This window comes from Epargyreus clarus, unplaced genomic scaffold (genome assembly GCF_041222505.1).
Source record: "Epargyreus clarus isolate Ecla_fem2 unplaced genomic scaffold, WU_Ecla_fem_2.2 ptg000032l, whole genome shotgun sequence".
Taxonomy (NCBI): Eukaryota; Metazoa; Arthropoda; class Insecta; order Lepidoptera; family Hesperiidae; genus Epargyreus; species Epargyreus clarus.
The window spans coordinates 8,778,879-8,800,905 of record NW_027332237.1 but is presented as its reverse complement, the minus strand read 5'-3'; the positions used below and the strand labels follow the sequence as shown (position 1 = coordinate 8,800,905).

General features: G+C 36.0%; 1 protein-coding gene across 1 annotated transcript in view; it reads right to left on the bottom strand.

The window, feature by feature from the left end:
* Positions 1–22,027, bottom strand: part of LOC140755199 (cell adhesion molecule Dscam2) — a 208,590-nt gene that overhangs the window by 149,526 nt on the left and 37,037 nt on the right. The window contains exon 2 of the mRNA XM_073090415.1: positions 13,607–13,666. Coding sequence (XP_072946516.1) covers positions 13,607–13,652 — 46 coding nt within the window. The 5' untranslated portion in view covers positions 13,653–13,666. The remainder of the gene's footprint in view (positions 1–13,606; positions 13,667–22,027) is intronic.

Here is a 22,027-nt window from a genome sequence, read left to right as displayed (position 1 = left end):
ATAATGCCTGTCAAACGAAACGAAGTTGAATTTGTAAATTAAATAAATATAATAGATGTAAATTATATTTAAACCAAAATTTTGTTTCGAAAAAACTTTTTACGTATTGAAAATCCTGTTATTCATTATCCATATTAAATACGTTCATATAAATATTGGTCCGCCATCTTGGGTGTCCGCCATTTTAGATTTAGAATGACATAATATTATGATGTGTAAACTATATTATTTGAAATTTTCATCCTAATCCAATAAGCCGTGCTACAAGAACACACAAACATCCATTCATCTCTACAAACTTTCAGCTTTATAATACTCGTATTAGTGGATTACAATCTTATCGAGAATTGTCATACAAACCAAAACTGTACGTTACCATGAGTTTTCAAAATATTCCACAATTTTACGATACGTTTACTCAATCCATTATTCTGTTCCATTTGCTTATTATGTGCTCAAGTCTTTTTGTCTGCCTCACATGTTCGTAAAAAAGAGAGACAAAACATAAAGCGCCATTTTGTAAATTCAGACATTGTTACGTTACTGACACTATAGTTCTGATACAACCCGCTAGGGGCGAGGATTGGAAATTGTATGGGCAAATACGTAAACAAATACCAAAACAGTCATATTTGTCAAAACGTAAAAACTCATGGTAAGGGTACTGTATACAAAATGTTGGGTCAATATTAACTAAATTAAAATTCTGTTGCATTGACTGTCTCATACATACAAATTAACCATACAACTTAAAACCACAAAAATACGTGTCAAAAAAAAAACGAAAATGAATATAAGCAACAATGCTCAGGTCAAACGTATAGCGCATAGAAAAACTATTTCCCGTCAATTTTGACAGAACACAAAACAGATCTACGTCACAAAACGTACACAACAGATAAAAAACTTCATGCATTTTAATGAGAGATCCATATGCAGTTTTTCATCAGTTCTATTCCGAATGTGGAATCCAAAGCCTTTGTGAATTCAAATGCCGCTATTTGAATGCAGTGCAGTACTGCCATATTTTTGAGGATTGATATACGAGGCGGGGAGTGGTCAGCTTAGTAGATACAGAAGGTTCCGGGTTCGATCCTGTTGATAGTGTTAGGGAAATTATTTTTGATTTCTGTTCTGGGTATTTGTGTTCTCGAATGTGTGTGTGAATGAAAATAACTATTTGAAAATGTATACGGACATACATATATTGAAAAATTTAATATTAATTAAAAAAGTTTGTTTGCTGGCGACAAACAATTATTTATTAAAAGTCTTTTAAGCTTATCAACGAAATAATTATAATTTTTAAATTTTACCTACTTTTCCTAATGCAATCAATCACAATTATTTTTGTACTTGATTGTAGTGATCACTTAAATATCGTCAGGTGTCATTTTTTCAAAAATAACGAAAATAAAAATAAAACAGAAATACCGGCCCTAAATCTAACGCTCTTGAAGTATTCAAAACTTTCCGGTCCTGACAACGTCACAAATGTATCATTCTCCCTAAGGACCAAGTTATGACGCTAACCGTCATATCCCATAGCTTTGTCAACATAGATTGTAGGAAGGGTTAGACTGGTCTCGAGGATACCTTTGCCTTCTTAAGAACAAGAATACAATTTGGCTTAGATATTTATATTACTTCATGATAATAAAATTGAAAAAAAAAACGTTATTATGATATTAACCTTAGTAATTAATGTCAGTTCCATTATTCGATATATAGTTCATTTTTTAGCGGGGTGGGCTCTTAGGTTTAAACCCTAGGCATGCATTTCTGATTTTTTAAATTATGTGTTTATTAGAAATTAATAAAGGTGAAGGAAAAAAATCTGAGGAAATCTCCATGCCCAAGTCTTAAATAAGTTGAAAAAATGTGTGAAAAGTCTACCGATTCGCACTTGATCAGCGCGGTGGACTATATCCTAAACTCATTACGAGAAGAAACCCGTGCCCAGTAGTGGGATAGTAATGAATAGATGACGAAATCACTTGACCCCGTGATTACTTTGAAATTGCGCTTTGGCTTACCACCAGTTTAAAAATCACCCTGTATATGTGATTTGCAGAAACACCGGCATCAGAGCACAGTTGAATGTGGTTACGTAACAAGTATCAAAGGTTTCATTTACAGCCCGTTATTTGTTACTGAGCTATATTCATGTTATAGGTAGAGAATTATAATAAAACTTAAGATCCGTCCGTTAAAAAATATAGATTATGGTTTATATTTAGACGAATCCAACGACATCTCAATGTTAAAATCCTTCAAGTCGTTTGGCTTGCACGGCGTGCCAAAGAATAACACATACCTGTATACGCTTAAAAGATATTAACTACCCTCTGCAGCCACCAAAAAAATATCACAATATGAACATCGCAATGATACAGGATGTTTTTTTTATCAAAATATTGGAAAAATGTAAATATAAAATTTGACTAGTTTGAGCATTTCTTCACTGTTTCCCATAGCTTTGGCTTTGGCCAGTTCAAAAATCAGCCTTGTATATGTGATTTGCAGAAACCCCGGCAGCAGAGCACAGTTGAATGTGGTAACGTAACAAGTATCAAAGGTTTCATTTACAGCTCGTACCTTTATCCTGTACTGCAAACTGCGGTTTCCAAAATGTTGAAATGAAATTTATGTTTCATTCATAGTTCTGAGTGAAAATTGACATATGATATTTAGTTCTGGGAACTGCTTGGGTTTGTTTGAACTGTTGTTCGAACTCAGTTCGCATTGTTAATGAGCTATATTCGTGAGAAATACCTTTCCGATGCAATCCAGCTTAGTTCTCAGGGATAGCAGCGCGTCTATGGCCAAAATAAGGTTAATCTTATCTGGGATTGAATACACGTGTCCAAGCGCGGCACTAGGCACTTGCCGTCATGGATTGCATGCTCCTGCGTTATTCCTATATTATAAAAAAATGAATATAATAATAATTAAATATAATAAAAACATCGAAAACCCGACAACGTGGTAAAAAACAATAGGTAATAAAGTCACAATCATCTCACCTAAAAAGAAAAATTAACACAGAAGTTTTATTTTTTTATCGGCTTATCTAACGGCACCTCTATAGCAGTAATATAATTCATAAAGACGTGCACTTCATAGGCCAAGCCATAGAAATAGATGCACATAAATACACACATTCAAAAACATAACCCGAATATATCCCAGGTGGGCAAAAAAACAGAACTATCTTTGAAAAAAGAAAAGTCTGCAACCTGCACAGAACAAAACTGACCGAAGCTACGATGTTTGCATATGCACCATGCGCTCATTAAAATGCATGCAACGTCGCATATTTTTTTTTTTACTTTTGTTGCCAGGATTTGACATTCCATTTAGATTTCGTATTTGAATTCCCAAAACGTTGTGGTGAAATTTTGGATTTAGGCTTTTTTAGATATTATGTGTACTATAGATTATCTTTGTTAAAGGATGTATTTTTCAAATGTGAAAGGCCAAATCTGAAATTATAAAGAATAGTGAAAATTTTGAAAGATTATTTTAAGTTATGTGCGTATTAAAAAATAATGAACACTTGATATAATGGTGAAAAAAGCAAAGCAAGCAAGCAGAGCTAAAAGCAAAGAGGACAGCAAGAAGCTGATAAGCAACCTTTAATAGTTGGAGAGGCACTTTAAGAAGATACTGGTGAAGGAATATAGGTATAGTGAATAAACCTACAAGCCTGAAAGGTCTAAAGAAGTTTTCAAATGTGAATAAAGTCGGTGAACTATATCCTAAACTCTTCTCACTCTGAGAGGAGACCTATACCCAGCAGTATGACAGTAAGGAGGTTCATGACGACATCATATTTCAGAGTTATTTACTTATTGAAATTAATTTACCTTTTGTATAAAAATAATAGGTATTGTGATAATTTTATAGATTAAATAACGCCATAATCCAAGAGATCGTCGGCTTCTTTTCTAAAAACTATAATCCACACTTCTAAAAACCGCTCCTTTTGTCATTCAACAGTTATTACAGATTTTATGTGACCTTTTTTCCTTGTACTTTGACCTGTTCTATAAAATATGGGTCTCTATGTTAATATTATTCATGGATTTATTGCTGTAATGACTACTAAAGTTATATAGACTTCGTTGAATTATTATTATCGTAGGATTCGTACTCGTAGTAAAAAGATCCAATAAATAAAATGCACTCCAATATTATGATAAATCAGTAATTTTGAATTAGATTTTCATCAAGATAAAGTTTTTTTTATAATATAGGAGTAGAAGACGAGCATGCAGTCCACCTGGTGGTAAGTGGCTACTGCCGCCCATGGACATCTGTAATCGACCCCAGATAGGATTAGATATTCCTATCTGAGGTTGGCCACACATGCGCCGCTACCCCTGAGGACTAAGCTGGAACGCCTCGGAAAAGCCGGTCTCCCTTACCACATCCTTCAAAACGGGACACAGCAGCGCCTAACACTGCTGTTATTAGGCAGAAATAGGTGTAGCGGTGGTGCTGCCGGAGTCGAACCACAAAGGGTTCTACCACCTTAATAAGTTAACACTTATACTTTTTGAATAACGTACATATGTTTATGAAGCTAAAGTAGAAAACCATAATAAAAAAATCAGGATGACATTTGTTCTAAATCGATTCCTACTAAACTGTTTTCAAGGTCAACATTCGAAGAACGCTCTGGCAGCTGTTTTCCAATGGAAAATAAAGTCTAATTTGAAATATTTAAAAGTTCATTAGTGCACATATTGTGATTTTAGTTATTAAACAATTATTAATTTTTTTTTATTGATTAACCAAACAATTAGAGAACGCCGCCTTGTGACACAAAATAATAACATAATAACATTGGACCAGCATGGGATTGAGAGTGTGTGCTTTAGCCCTTTTAAATCCTTTTTGAATTACGGAAAGACCGGTGGTCAAGGTACGGTAATATGGGTTTTTATGAGATCCCGTAATATGGGCATCACAACGCATTTCAGCGTTAAACTTTATGCGGAGTTTAACGTCGGGATCCGAAAGTCAAATAAAATTGGGATTTAAACTCGTTTATTTAACGCCAACGTTTATGCTTTTGAAATGTTGAGGTTAAAAGGATTTTTGGAAGTTGTTTCTATGATTTTTTGTTCAAATTAGCTGATGCTTGACGTAATAAATGATTTTCCACAAGCATCTATATTTAATGTAATAAGTGTCTTGAATCACTTAAAGATGGATTGAAAGGAGGTTGAATCAGTGAAGTTAAGTGAAGTTTGATTTTATTTGATTGATTTGAAGTTAGACTGAGGAGGAACCAAGACCAAACCTATCTCTAGCGTAAAGCAAGTTTTGTGTCAGTGAAAGGGTGTGAATACCGGTTGACTTACATACAAGATGATAACATCTGGCATGTAAGTGATTACATCGACTCCGGCGGCACCACCGCCACACCTATTTCTGCCTCATAACAGTGTTAGGCGCTGCTGTATTCCGTTTTGAAGGGTGTGGTAAGGGAGACATACTTTTCCGAGGCGTTTCAGCTTAGTCCTCAGGCGAAGCGGCGCATCTGTGGCCGACCTCAGGTAGGAATATCTAATCCTATTTCGGGTTGATTACAGTTGTTCATGGGCGACAGTAGCCACACCATCAGGTGGACTGCATGCTCGTCTGATACTCTTATATTATTAAAAAAAACTCAAAGTTTAATATAAAACGCTTTTTACCTTGTGGAAGGTAATGTTTTTGGAGTATATATAATATATATGTCTCATTCTTGGGCACGCCCAACAGACGCTTAAACGCTTACACTCCTACAGTCCAAACGATTGAATGATTTTAACGTATGAGGAGCCGTTGGATTTGTCTAAATTGTGCCAGTGACATAGATTTTTTAAGCTATTGAGTTTATTTTTTATATTAATTGTGTCTGTCACCATTTATGTTTTTGTCTCTTCCTCAAAATATATCAAATACGTCCTACGTCTTTCACTTTTTCATATCTTTGTACATTCCCTTTCAAAAAGACACATTTTGCAAACACCTGACGAGATCCACGCTATCTGATGCTTTAAAAGCATTGCAGTGAGCAGTCTTAGTTAGTGTTAAGGGTCCGTTCACACAGACCGGCTCGGAGAGAAGAGCAGATTTTTATGACGTTGGAAACAGAGTTTTCAGTAATTGTTTTAAGGTTTATTTTTGCATATGCACTTCTTTTGTCGTTAAGAATGCTTCAATGCGGTTCATGTGAAATAATAAGAAAAGCCGACCGGTTCTGACTGCGTGTTCATTCTCCCTCGTGCAGCCAACCGGCTCCGATTGCAAGCGCATCCGCTTTCAGTACCCTTAGTATGAGTTTCTACGTTTTGATAAAAATGACTGTTTTGTTTACGTATTTGCCCAAACATTTCCAATCAGCGCCCCTAGCGGATTGTATCAGAATAGATTGGAAATATATGGGAAATACGTAACCAAAAAAAAAACAGTATTTTTTGTCAAAACGTAAAAACTCATACTAAGGGTACAGATCTTTACCAGCTGGTCTATGTGAAATAGTTGGCGATTCCGCTCCAAGCGTATACGATCCGTTCTGTGTCAAAAGAAAAATGCGAGCCGATGCTCTCCGAGCCATCGTGTGAACGGACCCTTAGCATGCGGCCGCAAAGCCTTTGACGTTCTGAAAGGGGAAACCTCAAAACTCATTTTCTATTTCCATTCACCGGTACGGTCTGCAAAAAGATAACGTGAAAAGTACTTAAATAAACGTCTACGCTCACTTGTTGTGCGTGATTTGGATGAAGCATATTCCCAGACGCAAAGGTGAATTCATTGTTTGTTCGTTCAGGGTTCGATTCCGGAACCTCCTGACAGTACAATGTTAGAGCTTACAACTATACCATGACATTCAAAATATGTTGAACGACGAAGGGTTCAACTTTCAAAGTTTTGCATAACTTATTTGGTATGCATTACACATCCATAGGCGGCAGTGACCACTTACCATCAGGTGAACTGTATGCTCATCTATTACTTAAAAAGGAAGAAATAAGTGTGGCATTAGTCTTTCCAGAGTTAACCACGAAGGGTTTCACCACCTTCAAACTTTTACCAACTTAACTTATTTGGTATGTATTAGGTACATGTCCATAGAACTAGAGACAGTGACTACTTACCATCAGATGAACTGCATGCTCATCTTTTCTTAAAAATAAGGCAGAAATATGTGTGGCAGTGGTGCCTCTAGAGTTGAATTTTGAAGGGTTTCACGACCTTCAAACTTTTACCAACTTATTTGGTATACTTAACATGTCCATGTACAGTAGTGACAATTTGCCATCAGATGAACTGCATGCTCATATTATTTAAATTTCATAAAATAGCAACGCATCCCACACATTACTGTTGATATTCCATTAGCATCCATATGTTCATACGAATATATTACTCTCCACGGAAGCGTAATAAATTAGGAGCTACACAAAAATATTCTCTTTCGTTACGCTGTAATATCCTCAGGGGATCGAAATGAATAACTAGATGTGCCCCGCGGTGTGCCACCCTTATATTTGAAAGTATCGAAGTAAATGGGTCTACTTGATCATTTATGAGAATGGAGAAGAGCTTCATATAGAATAGGTTTTACTCAAAGCCGATCAAGTAGCCTGAAACCGGCTACAAATGAGCTGAAGACTTTTTTATAATATGGAAGTAGCAGACGAGCATGCAGTCCACCTGATGTTAAGTAGCTACTGCCGCCCATGGACATCTGCAATTAACCCTAGGAAAGATTGGATCCATACCTGAGGTCGGTCTTAGATACGCCGCTACTCTAGACTAAGCTAGAGGACTAAGCTAGAGTGCTACCGAAAAGCATGTGTCCCTTCACCGTCATAGGTAGATAGTTCAAATGATAAATAACACTAAAATAAAAAATAAATGAAAAACTTGTGGTACGGAACCCACCGTGTGTGCGTTAATTTCGCACTTGGCCACTATATTTAGTGAACTCTCATGTACGTAGGTACCTAAGGGTTTTTTCACCATTAAATATCTAATTAATTTGTAATACGCACACTAGACCATCGATTTTAACTCTGAACATCAGAAAAAAATAAACGCTTTCTACAATCATAGTCCCACAGGACGCGCCTCTGCATCGTGGGTGCTATGAAGTACTATGAACACACACAGACGAATACACAAACACCCAGACTAGAACATATATCTAAATTCATCATTCAGATCTGATCGGGAATCGAACCCAGATCTTTGCGCGTCAAACCGGTATGGTGACAGCTCCACGAGGGTCCTCAATCCTGTGAGAGATCAAAATTCACACCACAAGATTATTAGTAATGACACGACCGACATAATTACACCCCCACCCCATTTTTCCATAAACCCCTAATACCCTTACAAAAAGCTCAAAATTCCGTCACTGAACCATCAATACGGGGCTTTATATTCGATTAACGAAAGTACGTTTCCAAAATATATTTCGACGATACTTCAATGTCAGGAAAAAGAACGGTGAAATCGATACGATAAATGTGCTACATTTATCAAGGTTGTACCATTTATGAATTATGTACCACCTGTTTGGTATTCCGTTTGTGGCAATGCTAGAAATTGGAATATCAATATGCCTTACTGTTAGAATGTAAACGTAATATGATTTAGAAGTAACGGGGATCTATTCAGAAAAATATATGGGGTACTTAAACAAAAAATCGTATTTTTTGTTTTGTTGATTTTTTTGCAGTAATATCTATTTTTATCTTTTTTATAATGTAACACAGAAGCATGCAATCTACCGTAAATACCCGATGATGATGTTCCTTCAAACCAGTACCCCTACCATGAGTTTTTACGTTTTGACAAATATGACTGTTTTGGTATTTGTTTACGTATTTGCCCATACAATTTCCAATCAGCGCCCCTAGCGGATTGTGTAAGAACTATCTATAGTCATATTTGTCAAAATGTAAAAACTCATGGTAAGGGTACAGGACACAGCACCGCTTAGAACTGCTGTTATTAGGCAGAAATAGGTGTGGCGATGCCGCCGAAGTCGAACCACAGTGGGTTATACCACTTTAGTTGAGTAAAGATGGGTTTTCGCGGTAGTAGACATTTACCATCAACCGTACCTATGCCACTTTTTTATAATATAGGGGTAGCAGACGAGCATGCAGTCCACCTGATGGTAAGTGTTTACTGCCGCCCATGGACATCTATAATCAACCCCAATAGGATTACATATTCCTACCTGACGTAGGCCACAGCTATTGCTGGAACGTCTCGTGAAAGTATGTCTCCCTTACCACACCCTTCAAACCAGAACACAGCAGCCCTTAACGCTGCTGTTATAAGGCAGAAATAGGTATGGCGGTGGTGCCGCCGGAGTCGAACCACAACAGGTTCTACCACAAGACAAGACTTCTATGTTTAAAAAAGGGAAATTCCTCCAAAATAAGTAGATTGTGGTAAAAATTACTTAATTTTAAAAAGGAAATCTTACGTTATAATTGGTACCGCATTGACAATAACTCGTTAAGTTAATACAAAGCGTAATAAACATGCAAAATAGACGAGATCTTATAAATTTCCATGTTATAAAATCCCGTGAATTAATATGAGCAAAGATTAAATAAGCCGCAGAAGTACAATCGTAGATATGAGTAGCAAGTATTGTGCCTAATTGCGTTCATGCAAAAAAAAAATCAAAAATCACATAATAAAACTTTGCAACTCTAAATTGAACAGAAATGATTAGTAAGGCTCGTATTAAAAAATATTATCTATTAATAAAGTTGCAAATATTTGTAAGCGTATAGGAGTTTCACGACAGAAAAAACACTAAAGAAAATATATTAAATTGTCTTAATTCCGCGATAATATTAGTCTAAACTAAAATTATTTATTACGATTATTTCTATGGATATTATTATTATTATTTTATAATATAAGAGCAGCAGACGAGCATGCAGTCCACCTTGTGATAAGTGGCTATTGTCGCCCATGGACATCTGTAATCAACCCCAGGTAGGATTACATATTCCTACATTAGGTCGGCCACAGATGCGCTGCTACCCCTGAGGACTAAGCTGGAACGCGTCTGAAAAGTATGTCTCCCGTAACACATTCTTCAAACCAGAACACAGCAGCGCTTAACACAGCTGTTATTAGGCAGAGATGCGGCGGTGGTGCCGCCGGAGGCTTACAACAAAGGGTTCTACCTTCAAAATTATTATTATGCTCTCTATTTCTTTACTCTTTGACAAGATCATTAGAAGCTCTGCCTAATACAAGCATCAAAGGCATAACAGCGCGTTTGATGTGTGGGTTTAATAATTAATTTAATTAATAGCGAATATGTTAGAGGTCAAAGGAGGATAATATGTTCTGTTATCTTGAATAGTTATGTTACTTTGATAAGAGATCCTTTGTGAGGATTTGTAGGATTAATATGTACTTCTAAAGCTAGAGATGATGCGAGTGAGTTCCTATTTAGTGGTGGTTTAAATATATACCTTTCATAGCGCACGAAAAGAAGCATTTTAGTATAATAACTTCAAAAATACGTTTTTAGTACATACTGTGTAGTAGATATAGGTATGTATATAACTTTTGTACAGTATGTATGTTTACAGTAGTCGACTTTTCAAGTTTTTTCGCATTTATGTCAAAAATATTTTTAAAAATACCATACAAGTTTTTTCTGTGAAAATGCACTCTTTTAAATTTACAGGTTCTTTCTACTACATATGACTTATGTAAAAAATACACATGACTTTATACCCTATTTAGAATTGTTATGATGCTCTACGCCTTCATAAGATACAGGGTGTATTTTTTTAGTTTTGATTAATTATATTATAAAAATAATATAAAATGTAATATATTAATTACAATTACGCTAGCAGTAGTAAATTACTATTCACCGTCAAATTAAACCTCATCCTTCAATTACGTTGCAACGAAAATTGACTAAATGTTAAAATTGAGAATTCTCAAGTAATAACTGTTGCTCTAACGAGGAACTACATAAAAAGCCTGGCTTTGTTTACAATAGTGCTTACAAACGCATTGGGCTGTATAAATTTTAATGAGTCCACGAACATCCTGTATTTTTTATCTTCATTTCCAGCCCGCAATATTATCTCGACGCTTCGCGCTTGCGTAATCAAAAGGTCCTATAAACGTTGCAAGTTGAAACATTCCCAGTGTAACAGTATAAAGAGACGATTTTTCGAAAGGAAACGCGATACGCTTTTTTGGAACCAACGCGAATTTCGGACGCAACTAGGGATGGGAAAAGCAATGTTTTGCCCCGTTCTCGTGTCTTTGATCTTGTATTTTTAAGGACTACAAAGTTGGTAAACCTTTTTGCTAGACTTTCTCATATTTCGAATGCGAATTTCGACTGGATGTCGGACAAAACCGGGTACGGAGTAATTACGCAGTAAATTTAGGTAGCAAGTGTAAATTTTTGCTGTTTTGTTCCTCTCGTTTCGTTCCGCTCAATTGTTAGGGAAATTCACGGCTTTCGGATGCAAAAAAATAGTGCGCCCATGTGGATTTAGTTCCTATAACTTGTGACTCTTGAAAATTTTATCAGAAATAGAACACTTATCCGACTGGAGGGTAATGTCGTGTGTTTGTGTGTATGTGTGCTTGTATGTGTGTGTATGTTTGTATGAACGTTTGTCATTCTTTGGCACGCCCAATGGCTTGATAGATTTAAACATATGACGTATTGTTGGATTCGTCTAAATTGTGAATATGCAGGTTTTCTCACATTTTTTTCCTTCACCGATAGAACAAGTGATAATTAATTTGTAATACGCACATAACTTTAAAAATCAAAGATGCGTGCCTGGGATTTGAGCCTCGGACTCCTCGATCAAGAGGTCGAGTTTCTTAACTACTTGACTATAACTGTTGTCGTTCGTGTTAGAGCCCTTAGAGCTAAGGCCACGTGACATCAGATGAAATTCATAAATTTGTAAAATTCCATACTATTGATTCTAGAAGTCTGGTTAACACTATAAACTGAAAATCATAATGAAACATTAATTACTGGTGTGAACTTAATCCAAAATTAATTTTGCGGTATAATTAAAACTTTGTCGGTATGGAAATACCTGATTATGGATCATTCTATGCAAATCTAATGAGATTATGGAAACTTGCCTGCTCATATGTTGTATGAAACATCCAATTAATTTGGAAACTGTTTGTTTCGGTCGGCCGTACTGGTACGTCTATAATTGAAAAGCTTTTTGAACTAGAACACAGCAGCGTAAATACTTTAAAATATATTTTATTCATACATTACAAATGTTTTAAAGTAGAAATAAAAAAGAAACAAAATGAAACAATGAAACGAAATGAAATAAAACAAAATAAAAAATAATGAAAACAATTGATACAGTATTTTATCTGTCTACATTTTGTTTTCTTGACAAATTGAAGAAGCTAATGAGCATGTAGTCACTTGATGGTAAGCGACCATTAATCCCCAAAGACATAAGTAATCAACCCCAAATAGTTCTACAGTCCTATCTGATGTCGGTCACAGAAGCTACCCCTGAGGATTAGGCCACGTTGGGACGATGTGTCTGTCTTACCATTCTTCTTCATACATCCATTTTCAAACCAAAACAGTGCTTAAAGCTGCTATTTTTTTTTAAAGTATAGAAGTAGCCAGCAAGTCGAACTGGTATTATTAGGCAGAAAGAGATGTGATGGTCGTATCTCCGAAGTCGAACCATATTGGAGTCTAACATCATTGGTGGCCCTAGGGCGTTGCGACTAATGTGACCACGTCGGGCGCCGTCATACAAAGGGCACCGAAAACACCCGAGTGTCACTGTCACTGTTCAGTAAAGAGGCTGTTAATGAAACGGCTACTTAAGCTACTTGGCTGCAACGTACATATTCTTTTTCTGGCAAAATGCCACGGCTCTAGGCCCGAGAGGTGGCGAGCAAAAAAAAAAAGAAAAAACAAACGTCGCCAGGACCTTTTTATTTTTGTTAACGAGGGGGAAACCTTCAAAAGGTACCCGGTGCCGTGGGAGCGATACGTGGTTATGTGGGACTCTTACCGCACTAAAACCCCCCCCGGTGGCCGTCCTCGGCGCTGCGTAGAGGACTCCGGGATCTCCAACGGAACGCAACCGGAGTCCTCTTAGCGCGGTGCCCCTTCAGGCTCCGCCCAGGTGACGTCGCCAGGACTTAGGGAGCGCCACCGTGAGATGTTGCAACACCTAACATTTTGGCTAGGGCCGCTGTCTACTAGTACGCTATCGAACTTAAAAATTTTATAGGACCAATGTAAAGGTGTTTGTAAATGCAGTGATAGATAGGTTAAGAAACTCGACCTCTTGATCGAGGGGTCCGAGGTTCAAATCCTATGTATGGTATGTGAAGTCTACTAATACGCACTTTGCCAGCACGGTGGACTATGGCCTAATCCTTCTCATTCTGAGAGGAGATCCATGTCTAGCAGGACAGTAATGGGTTGATGATGATGATGAAAGATGCTATAGTTATGCTTATAGTCTTGTAAAGGTAGAATTTCACAAAATCTGAGCAAAAAATTAATACAAAAATAACTTACCAATACTCGTGATGGATACAAGGACGAACAACACAAGTCCCGCCATGTTGATTGGTTTCCCTGGAACAATAGAGCGAATTTTGAGCTGGGATTTTGTGGGGTTTCCGAATATATTTGATGTTTAACTAATCGTGATTAAAATATATTAGATAAATAACGATTATAATCTATATAAATAACGAATGAATAAATATTGAGTGATTTAGATCATTTTTGTTAAACTTATTTTTAGGGTTCCATACCCAAAGGGTAGAAACGGAACCCTATTACTAAGACTTCGCTCTCTGACCGTCTGTCACAGGGCTCTATCTCTGTAACCATAATAGACACTTGAAATTTACAGATGATGCATTACGGTGGCCGCTATATTAACCAATACTAAAAATAAATTAAAGTTGAACAACAAACCAGTATTATTCGCTATTTTTCGATTTACCTTTTAAACCGTATTAGGAAGACAGTTGGATTTTTACAATCCGTTCACTACTATAATTACTAGTATAATAAATACAAATAAGAACAAAAAACATATTTTAAGTAATAAGTTTATTTTATAAAAATAAGTAAAAAATAATGAACATTTGGTGGTACGGAAGCCTCCATGTGCGAGTTCGACTCGTACTTGGCGATTTTGTTTACACTTATAAAATCTAAAATAAATATGTTTGTCTGAGGGAAGGTAAGGTAGCTTCATAAATGTTTTCAAGGTACAGCCATACTCAAGTAAGATTTTTTACGGTTAACTTTAGGGCACTTTTATATCTCAGGAATATTTTAAGAATAGTGAAATTTTTAAGCAAAAACGAGCATGCAGTCTACTTGATGTTGGTATTTGCCAAGGACATTTATAATCAACCGCAGATAGAGTCCTATCTAAGGTCGGCGAAAGATGCCTTGCTACTCCTAAATTGAAACGCCACGTTTCAATACCACAAATTTCATACCAAAAACATCGCAGCGTTTAGCTCTTACGCTGTTTGTCCACCGCCACCGTCGAGCCGATACGGATAATTAATGACGGCGCCGAAGTAGCGTACATACATTTACTATAGCCGTTTGTCCACCGCACGCCCGTCACCCGAGCACCGCCATCCCGGCCACCGATATTTCGAGTAGATCGGTGTGATCGCTAGATCGGCACCGAGATGTTGACGGGCCGATGTGCTGGCAATATAAAACACATTGCAACTTGTCCATACACTGCCGTCACACGCATGACAGCTGGAACAAATAAACCGCCGATATCAGTCGTCGGTGTATCGCCGTCACGATATATTAAAATCGGCCCGAAATAATCTCGTTCTCGGTATCGGCTCGGTGACGGTGCGGTGGGCAAACGACCTTACTCTAAGACATAGTCTCCTTAGCTTAACCACGATGAATTCTACCACGTTCAAAGTACAATTATTAAAAAAAAATAAACTACTTAAGTATAATATTTTATGTAAAAGTTTTGGTGAACCCGGAGCTATAACGATCTACGTGGATTGGTTTCGGCTAAACAATAGGGCTAAATTGGAGGTAGCCTTTATGCGGCTTCCGACCTCAGCCGGGATTTTAGATTTGTTGCTACGAGCGTATTACTTGTCAACCCATTCCTAACCCACTGCTGGGCACGCCTCTCCTTGCATGAGATGAACTAAAAATATAAAAAAGTTGAATATTAAAGGGGGGTTCCATACAACAAATCGATATTTTTCGTCATTTTTCGATGTTGTTCTTTTCGATCTTTGTTTTTGTTAAACCTTACTAGGAAAACAGTTGATTTTCTTACAATCCATCTACTACTATAACTACTATTATAATTAATACAAATAAGAACAACAAAACATACTTTAATATGGTTATTTTATAAAAGTAAGTAAAATATAATGAACATTTGGTAGTACCGAAGCTTCCATGTGCGATTTCGACTCGTATACGAATTATTTTAATTTTTAACAACTCTTAGAAAATTTATACGGATTTTCTCATTTTGTTTTCTTTTACCAATATAGCAAGTAAAAATTAACTTCTAATAGGTACCTAGTAGGTAGGTACTACCTACATAATAACTGCTTAAAAATAACACAAAAATGACTTCAGATCGCTAAAAAGTTAAAAATAATTCATAAAGAATCGTAAGATAAGTACAAAGTTGTGAATACGCTAAAAACTACTTGGCCGAATACTCAGACCAAAAATGCAAGACTAAGCTTCTCACAACAAACAATTTATAAAATAAAACCAAATTTTGCCGATTTGTGTAGGTCTCACGCAATACAAATCATGGGAATTACGTTCAGTGCAGCTGTCTTGAATGTTGGTTTGCTTTGGTTTGCTTTTTATTATTAAGAACCATAATTAATATTTATTAAGTAAAACATTGTCATATTGTATTAAAAAAAAATGTCGGCGTGTGGTTTATCGTACGTAAAAACTTCAATTTGCCGTGACAGTGACGATATTCACCACACGCACGGTCAAATGCCAGTTATGTGATTCAATGTTCTGCGAGGCCTTGTCTTAGTTTTTGGTCTGAGACTAAGCTAGACACCTGGCGGCATGCAACTCTCCCGCCTCTTGTTCGCCTTGTTGCCTTAGAACCGATAGTATCTTTGTTAATTAAAAACTATGAAGTATTTAAAATGCTGTTTTCCAAAATAAGCTTAGTAAATTTTAACACTAGATTAACATTTAATTTTCTTAACACTTTTAACCCTTTCAACAAGTTCTTTTTAAATATTTTTAGCTCTAAAATAGTTCACAAATTATAAACAAACAGCCTAAACAGGTCGTGACTAACTAACTATGTCGTGACTTTTTATTAAAAACTCAGTAATGAAATCATTTTACATTATTTTTTATATTTATCTACTTTTAGCACGAAACAATTTTTTTGTCCGTGAATTATAGGCTCGTGCCAGACATAGCACAAACATTTGAACACAGTGAAGCACCGGTATTTGAATGAATGAATGAATGAATTTATTTATTTGTAAGTTTGTAAGTTGAGTATTTGTTCAAAGCTTGCTTCAAATATTTGCACTGCCATTTGGTGTCGGTTTTTCATGCGCACAACAAAGCGTTCAAACTTCAAATATGTGCGGCGCCTGCTACACATGCGCAAAGTCCAGTTGCTAGGTGACCACGACATGAGTGACAGGCTAAAAAAAATAAACAAATAAGTGTTCAAATGAGTGAGCAAAGTCCTTGTTTAAATATTTATTTAAGTCTGGCACAGGCCTTAGATATAATCCAAGCAATATGACGGTGATGATGACCTCCATCAAACGATAAATCTTTAAAAACTTCGTTTAAAAATCACTTTAAAAAATATAAATTCCATTTCTTTAGCAAGTAATACTGCTGTAAATTTACTTTAAATGAAATACATTTTAAAATATATTCATTTAAAAATAGAATACAGAATATTACGCGCAGAGGATAAGCGGCGTAAATAAACATCTGAAGTTGACTTAAAAAACTTGAGGCGGGTCTTAAAACCTTAAGCTTTGAAGGGGTCGCTTTGAGTCTTACGTTGACTCACGAGACATCACTGGGAAAGATCTTTGAAGTGTATGTCTGTCTTCACGTAACATATTTTAGTTTAAACTGTATATCTATCGTCATATTCAAGAAATAAACTTGCAATAAACAATTTTAATGAAAGCTCATAGAATGTTTTAAAATATAGCCTATGTATTGGTCTACACTACCTAGACCAATGTTACGACACTTCATAATATTTTGTTAGAATCCGTCAAGCCGCTTGGGCTGCCAAAGAATGAGACATAATATTTATTTCTTTATTGTTTTACTATGTAGAACATTTTTTTTAATAATATAGCAGGCGAGCATGCAGTCCACTTGATGGTAAGTGGCTACTGCCACCCATGAACATCTTTAATTAACCTGCGATAGACTTAGATTCCCTCCTGAGATCGACCATAGATGCGCCCCTACCCCTGCGGACAACCCTATATGCCTCTGAAAAGAATATCTCTCTTGTCACACTTCAAACCTGAACACAGCCGCGCTTAAAACTGCTGTTATTAGGCAGAAACAAGTGTGGCGATGTTGACCATGATGTGTACCATAGTTGAACCACAAGGAGTTCTAGTACTTTAAAAATACCATCTTCATTCTATGAGCATTCTCTATTAGTCAAGTATTTAAACAAAGCAGAAATAAGCTCAAAAACATTAACGTCACAGTCGTGTAAGGAAGCGGTATAAACCTGCTTTCTCGTTTGTACTCTAATTTTATAACAACTAACTTTATACTATTACATAAGTTGTTTAAAGACATGTGTCCTATTTCCAAGCATGAGACGTCCCAGCTAGCGTCTCGTGAATCAACCGTCGGAACACATCTCAAAGCGACCTCTCAGAGCTAAGACTTTAAGATCCGACTCGAGTTTTTAGGGGTCCGTACCTAAAGGGTAAAAACCGAACCCTACTACTAAGCCTCTGCTGTCCGTCTATCCGTATGTAACAAGAATCTACCTCTTGAACTGTAATATTACAGTTAATTTTTTTACAGAGTATTTACAAGGATGAACGCTATCAACAAATACTAAAAATTAAAAAAAAAAACTTGAAAGAAAATAGGGGTCACTGTATAAGATACCGGTATTTTTCCGTGTTTTTCACTTTATATATTGGATCGTAATAGATAGACAGTTCATAGGTCTACAATACTTTTACTTCTATGGCTGCAACGGTAAAAAATACCAAAAATATAAAATAAATGAAAATTGGTCGTACGGAACCCTCCATATGCAAGTTCGACTCGCTTTTAGTGAAATATTTAAGCCAACTCGAGATGTTTATTTATGCGACTTACCGACTTTTGGGTCTTACAAAGTAATCTGCTGTATACTACGAGGATAAAAGTATATTTAAAACGTATATACTGTTACAAACCGGCAGACGATCTGATCCGGTACTAGATACCAAGTATAAGATAAAATATTGTGACTGACAATTTTGAAGTCTTTTAAAATAATAAATAGTAGTAATAGGGTTCCGTTTTTACCTTTTGGGTACAGAACCCTATTACTAAGACTTCGCCGTCTGTCCGTCTGTCACAGTGCTCTATCTCTGGAACCGTAATAGATAAACACTTGATTTTTCACATGGATGCATAACGATGGCTGTTATAAGAACAAATACTAAAAATAAACATACATACATACAACCCAAGCTAATAAAACCGTGTTAAAAAATGAAGTTGAGTATTAATTAATGGAGATCTCCATACAACAAACCGGTATTTTTCGGCATTTTTGGATCTAACTGTTAAACCGTACTAGGAATACAGTTGAAATTTTTACAATCCGTTTACAACTTTAACTGATATTATAATAAATACAAATAAGAACAATAAAACATATTTTAATTTACGTATCATTCAACATCACCCCTACGCCATTATGTGATTATAGACACATTGTCAGAATAGTAATAGAAGGTGTTGTTTCATATAACTAAATATTGTTGAAAATAATAAAATGAAGAAAAATAGTTAAAAAATAATGAACATTTGGTGGTACGGAACCCTCCATTATTCTTAATTCCCACTCCTAAAGATAATACCTTGAGGTCGGCTTAACTTTTAAACATAGCACTGATAATGTAGTTGCTAAACAATTTATATTTCAACTTTATATAAATTTTCCGTCTTAAAACATTTTAAACATCAACCTACGCAAAAAAACTGATACAAAAAAATCCTAAAATCCCATAATCTTAACTCCCACGCCTAAAGATAATACTTAAAGGTCGGCTTAACCGCTCCCTAAGTTGTCCCGTGGGATAGGAAAAACATTTGTATTGCCATTCCCTGCTCCGTCCTGCTATTTTGTTATCGAACGTAAATGTCGTTTTCGCAGACACCTAATTTATATAAGGGTCTCATCCTAATTACTCTATATGTAAAAATAATAAAGTTATTAAGAGAAGAGAGGCCGTGCTTTTCATTGTATTGAAAGATTTTTTTATTGTATTGAATTAGCTTCGGTAACTGTTGCCCATGGACGTCTGTAATCAACCCCAGATAAGATAAGGATCATGAGGTTTAGTTACAAATTGCGTTCTTACCACATTCTACAAAGCAGAACACAGCAGCACTCAACGCTGCTGTTATTAGGCTGTTATTTGTTCGCTTCCGGCGGCACCACCGCTTCCCCTCTTTCTGCCAAATAACAGCAGTATTCGCTGCTGTGTTCTGGTTTTAAGGGTGGCGTAAAAAAGACATTTGTAGGCGACGTAAGGTAGGAATCTAATCTTATTTAGGGTAGGTACATGAGCATCAGTATCCACTTACCATCAGGTAACGACTACTACTATGCTACTCTTATTTCATAAAAAAATAAATCACAAAAAAACTAGTCATTTAAGCAAAAAGTATACTCTACTTAGCACTCGTGTTCGGCCTAGCGAGCCGTAAAACTATGCTTTATATGACATAAAAGCGACGTCTCATATCACAACGGGTCAGAGGTTTACGAGGGTACTTTCATACTTGATGGTGTTATGAATTTACGCTTTATTAGGGATTTTATGGCAATCGTATTATCTGGAATTGTGGAGACACTTTTGGAAGATTTTTTGTTATATTTCCGCTCATTCTAATTTTGCTTAGTTTTGTTTTATAATATAGGAGTAGCAGACGATCATGCAGTCCATCTGATGGTAAGTGGCTACTGCCGGCGAAAAAGATCTGTACTCAACCCCATATGAGATTGGATTATATTTGGATTGGATTGGATATAACTGAGTGACTAAGTTGGTATGCCTCGGAAAAGTCTCCCTTACCACACCACCATCAAACCAGCACACAGCAGCCTTAATACTGCTGTTATTAAGTGTTGTCGTTTTGCCATCGAAGTCGAACCACAGAGAGTTCTATCACCTTTAGTATGGTTACTACATTTATAAATGTTGATTGTTTTATTACGAAAAAAGTCTAAGTCAAGGTTCAAGATATACATTGCTATAATAGACAGATGCACACCGGAAACTTATTAATAGAGTCCCCATTTTACCCTTAGGGCACAGAACCCTAAAACATATATTATAGGCATAGTCAATAAATCCGATCACAACCACATTTTTCTTACCAAAAAAAAAATAGTTTTAGAGCCCTTTTTCAAACCTATCGAAAGGGAAGATAAGGTCACGCGTCGGGCGTCCAAAAATAAATTGGCCGGCGGTCACGTTAAGTGAAAATGGAACCCTTCAGCGGAAACTGAGGAAGATTAATTGGTGAGTCATCAATAACATGCCGGCAGGCGATTAGCGATATATTGGTACGTAAAGCATGATGGCAATGCTATCACTGTTGGAATGTTAGAGGATGAGTTTGCTGTTTTTTGTGTACTGTGTGAAATGCTCGTAATTTTTTAAAAATATATTGACTGTTATGTTGGTGCTAATACGTAAAGCATGATGGCAATGCTATCTCTGTTGGAATGTTAGAGGATGAGTTTGCTGTTTTTTGTGTACCGTGTGGGATAATCTTGTAAAAATATGTTTACTGTTATGTTATGTTATGCTAGTACGCAAAGCATGATGGCAATGCTTTCTGTGTCGGAATGTTAGCAAACTCATCCTGTTTGCTGTTTTTTGTGTACTGTGCGAGATAATTTTGTAAAAATATATTGACTGTTATGTTGGCGCTAATACGTAAAGCATGATGGCAATGCTATTTCTGTTGGTGTAAGTACACAAGAACAGCAAACTCATCCATGATAACAATGTGATATAATTTTTGTTTTTTGACTTTGTTTTTTGTTTTGAGTACGTGTAATAGCAAAGCCGTCTTTATCGGGAAGAATTGAAGAGGATGACTTTTCTGTTTCCAATGAATGTTGCAAAAAAAAATCAAATAGGAATGTTGCTTGTTAATACTGAATATTAAAATCAAAAGAACTAAGAAAAAACAGGTTTAGATATTCCAGCAGTAAATGAGACCCACAATAAATCACTTTAAGTGAAAGATAACCCCTTTAACAGAGCCTGAGTAAGATTAATTAGGGAGTCATCAATAACACATCGGTCGACGGCAAGCGGTATGTTCACGTTGAGTGCTTAAATGGAATAATAGCAATCCTATCTTTATTTCAGGATAGATGTTAGAGGATGAGAGTTAAAACAAACATTCATGATGTTAGCTTATCATTTATTACTATATATCTTATATTTATTTATTTATATTTTATTTATCTTTCCATTTATTATTACTTTTGCCTGATAACAGCAGTTTTTTAAACGGTATTCTGGTGTGAAGAGTGAGAAAAGGTAGACACTATGGGGCATTCCAATTTAGTCCTAAATAATTTCAACACACCTTTGACTGACTGTATCACCTACAACTTTTGGTTTGCTACTGAAAATTCATGAAAAAAACCTCATTAAAACCTAAGAATGAATAATT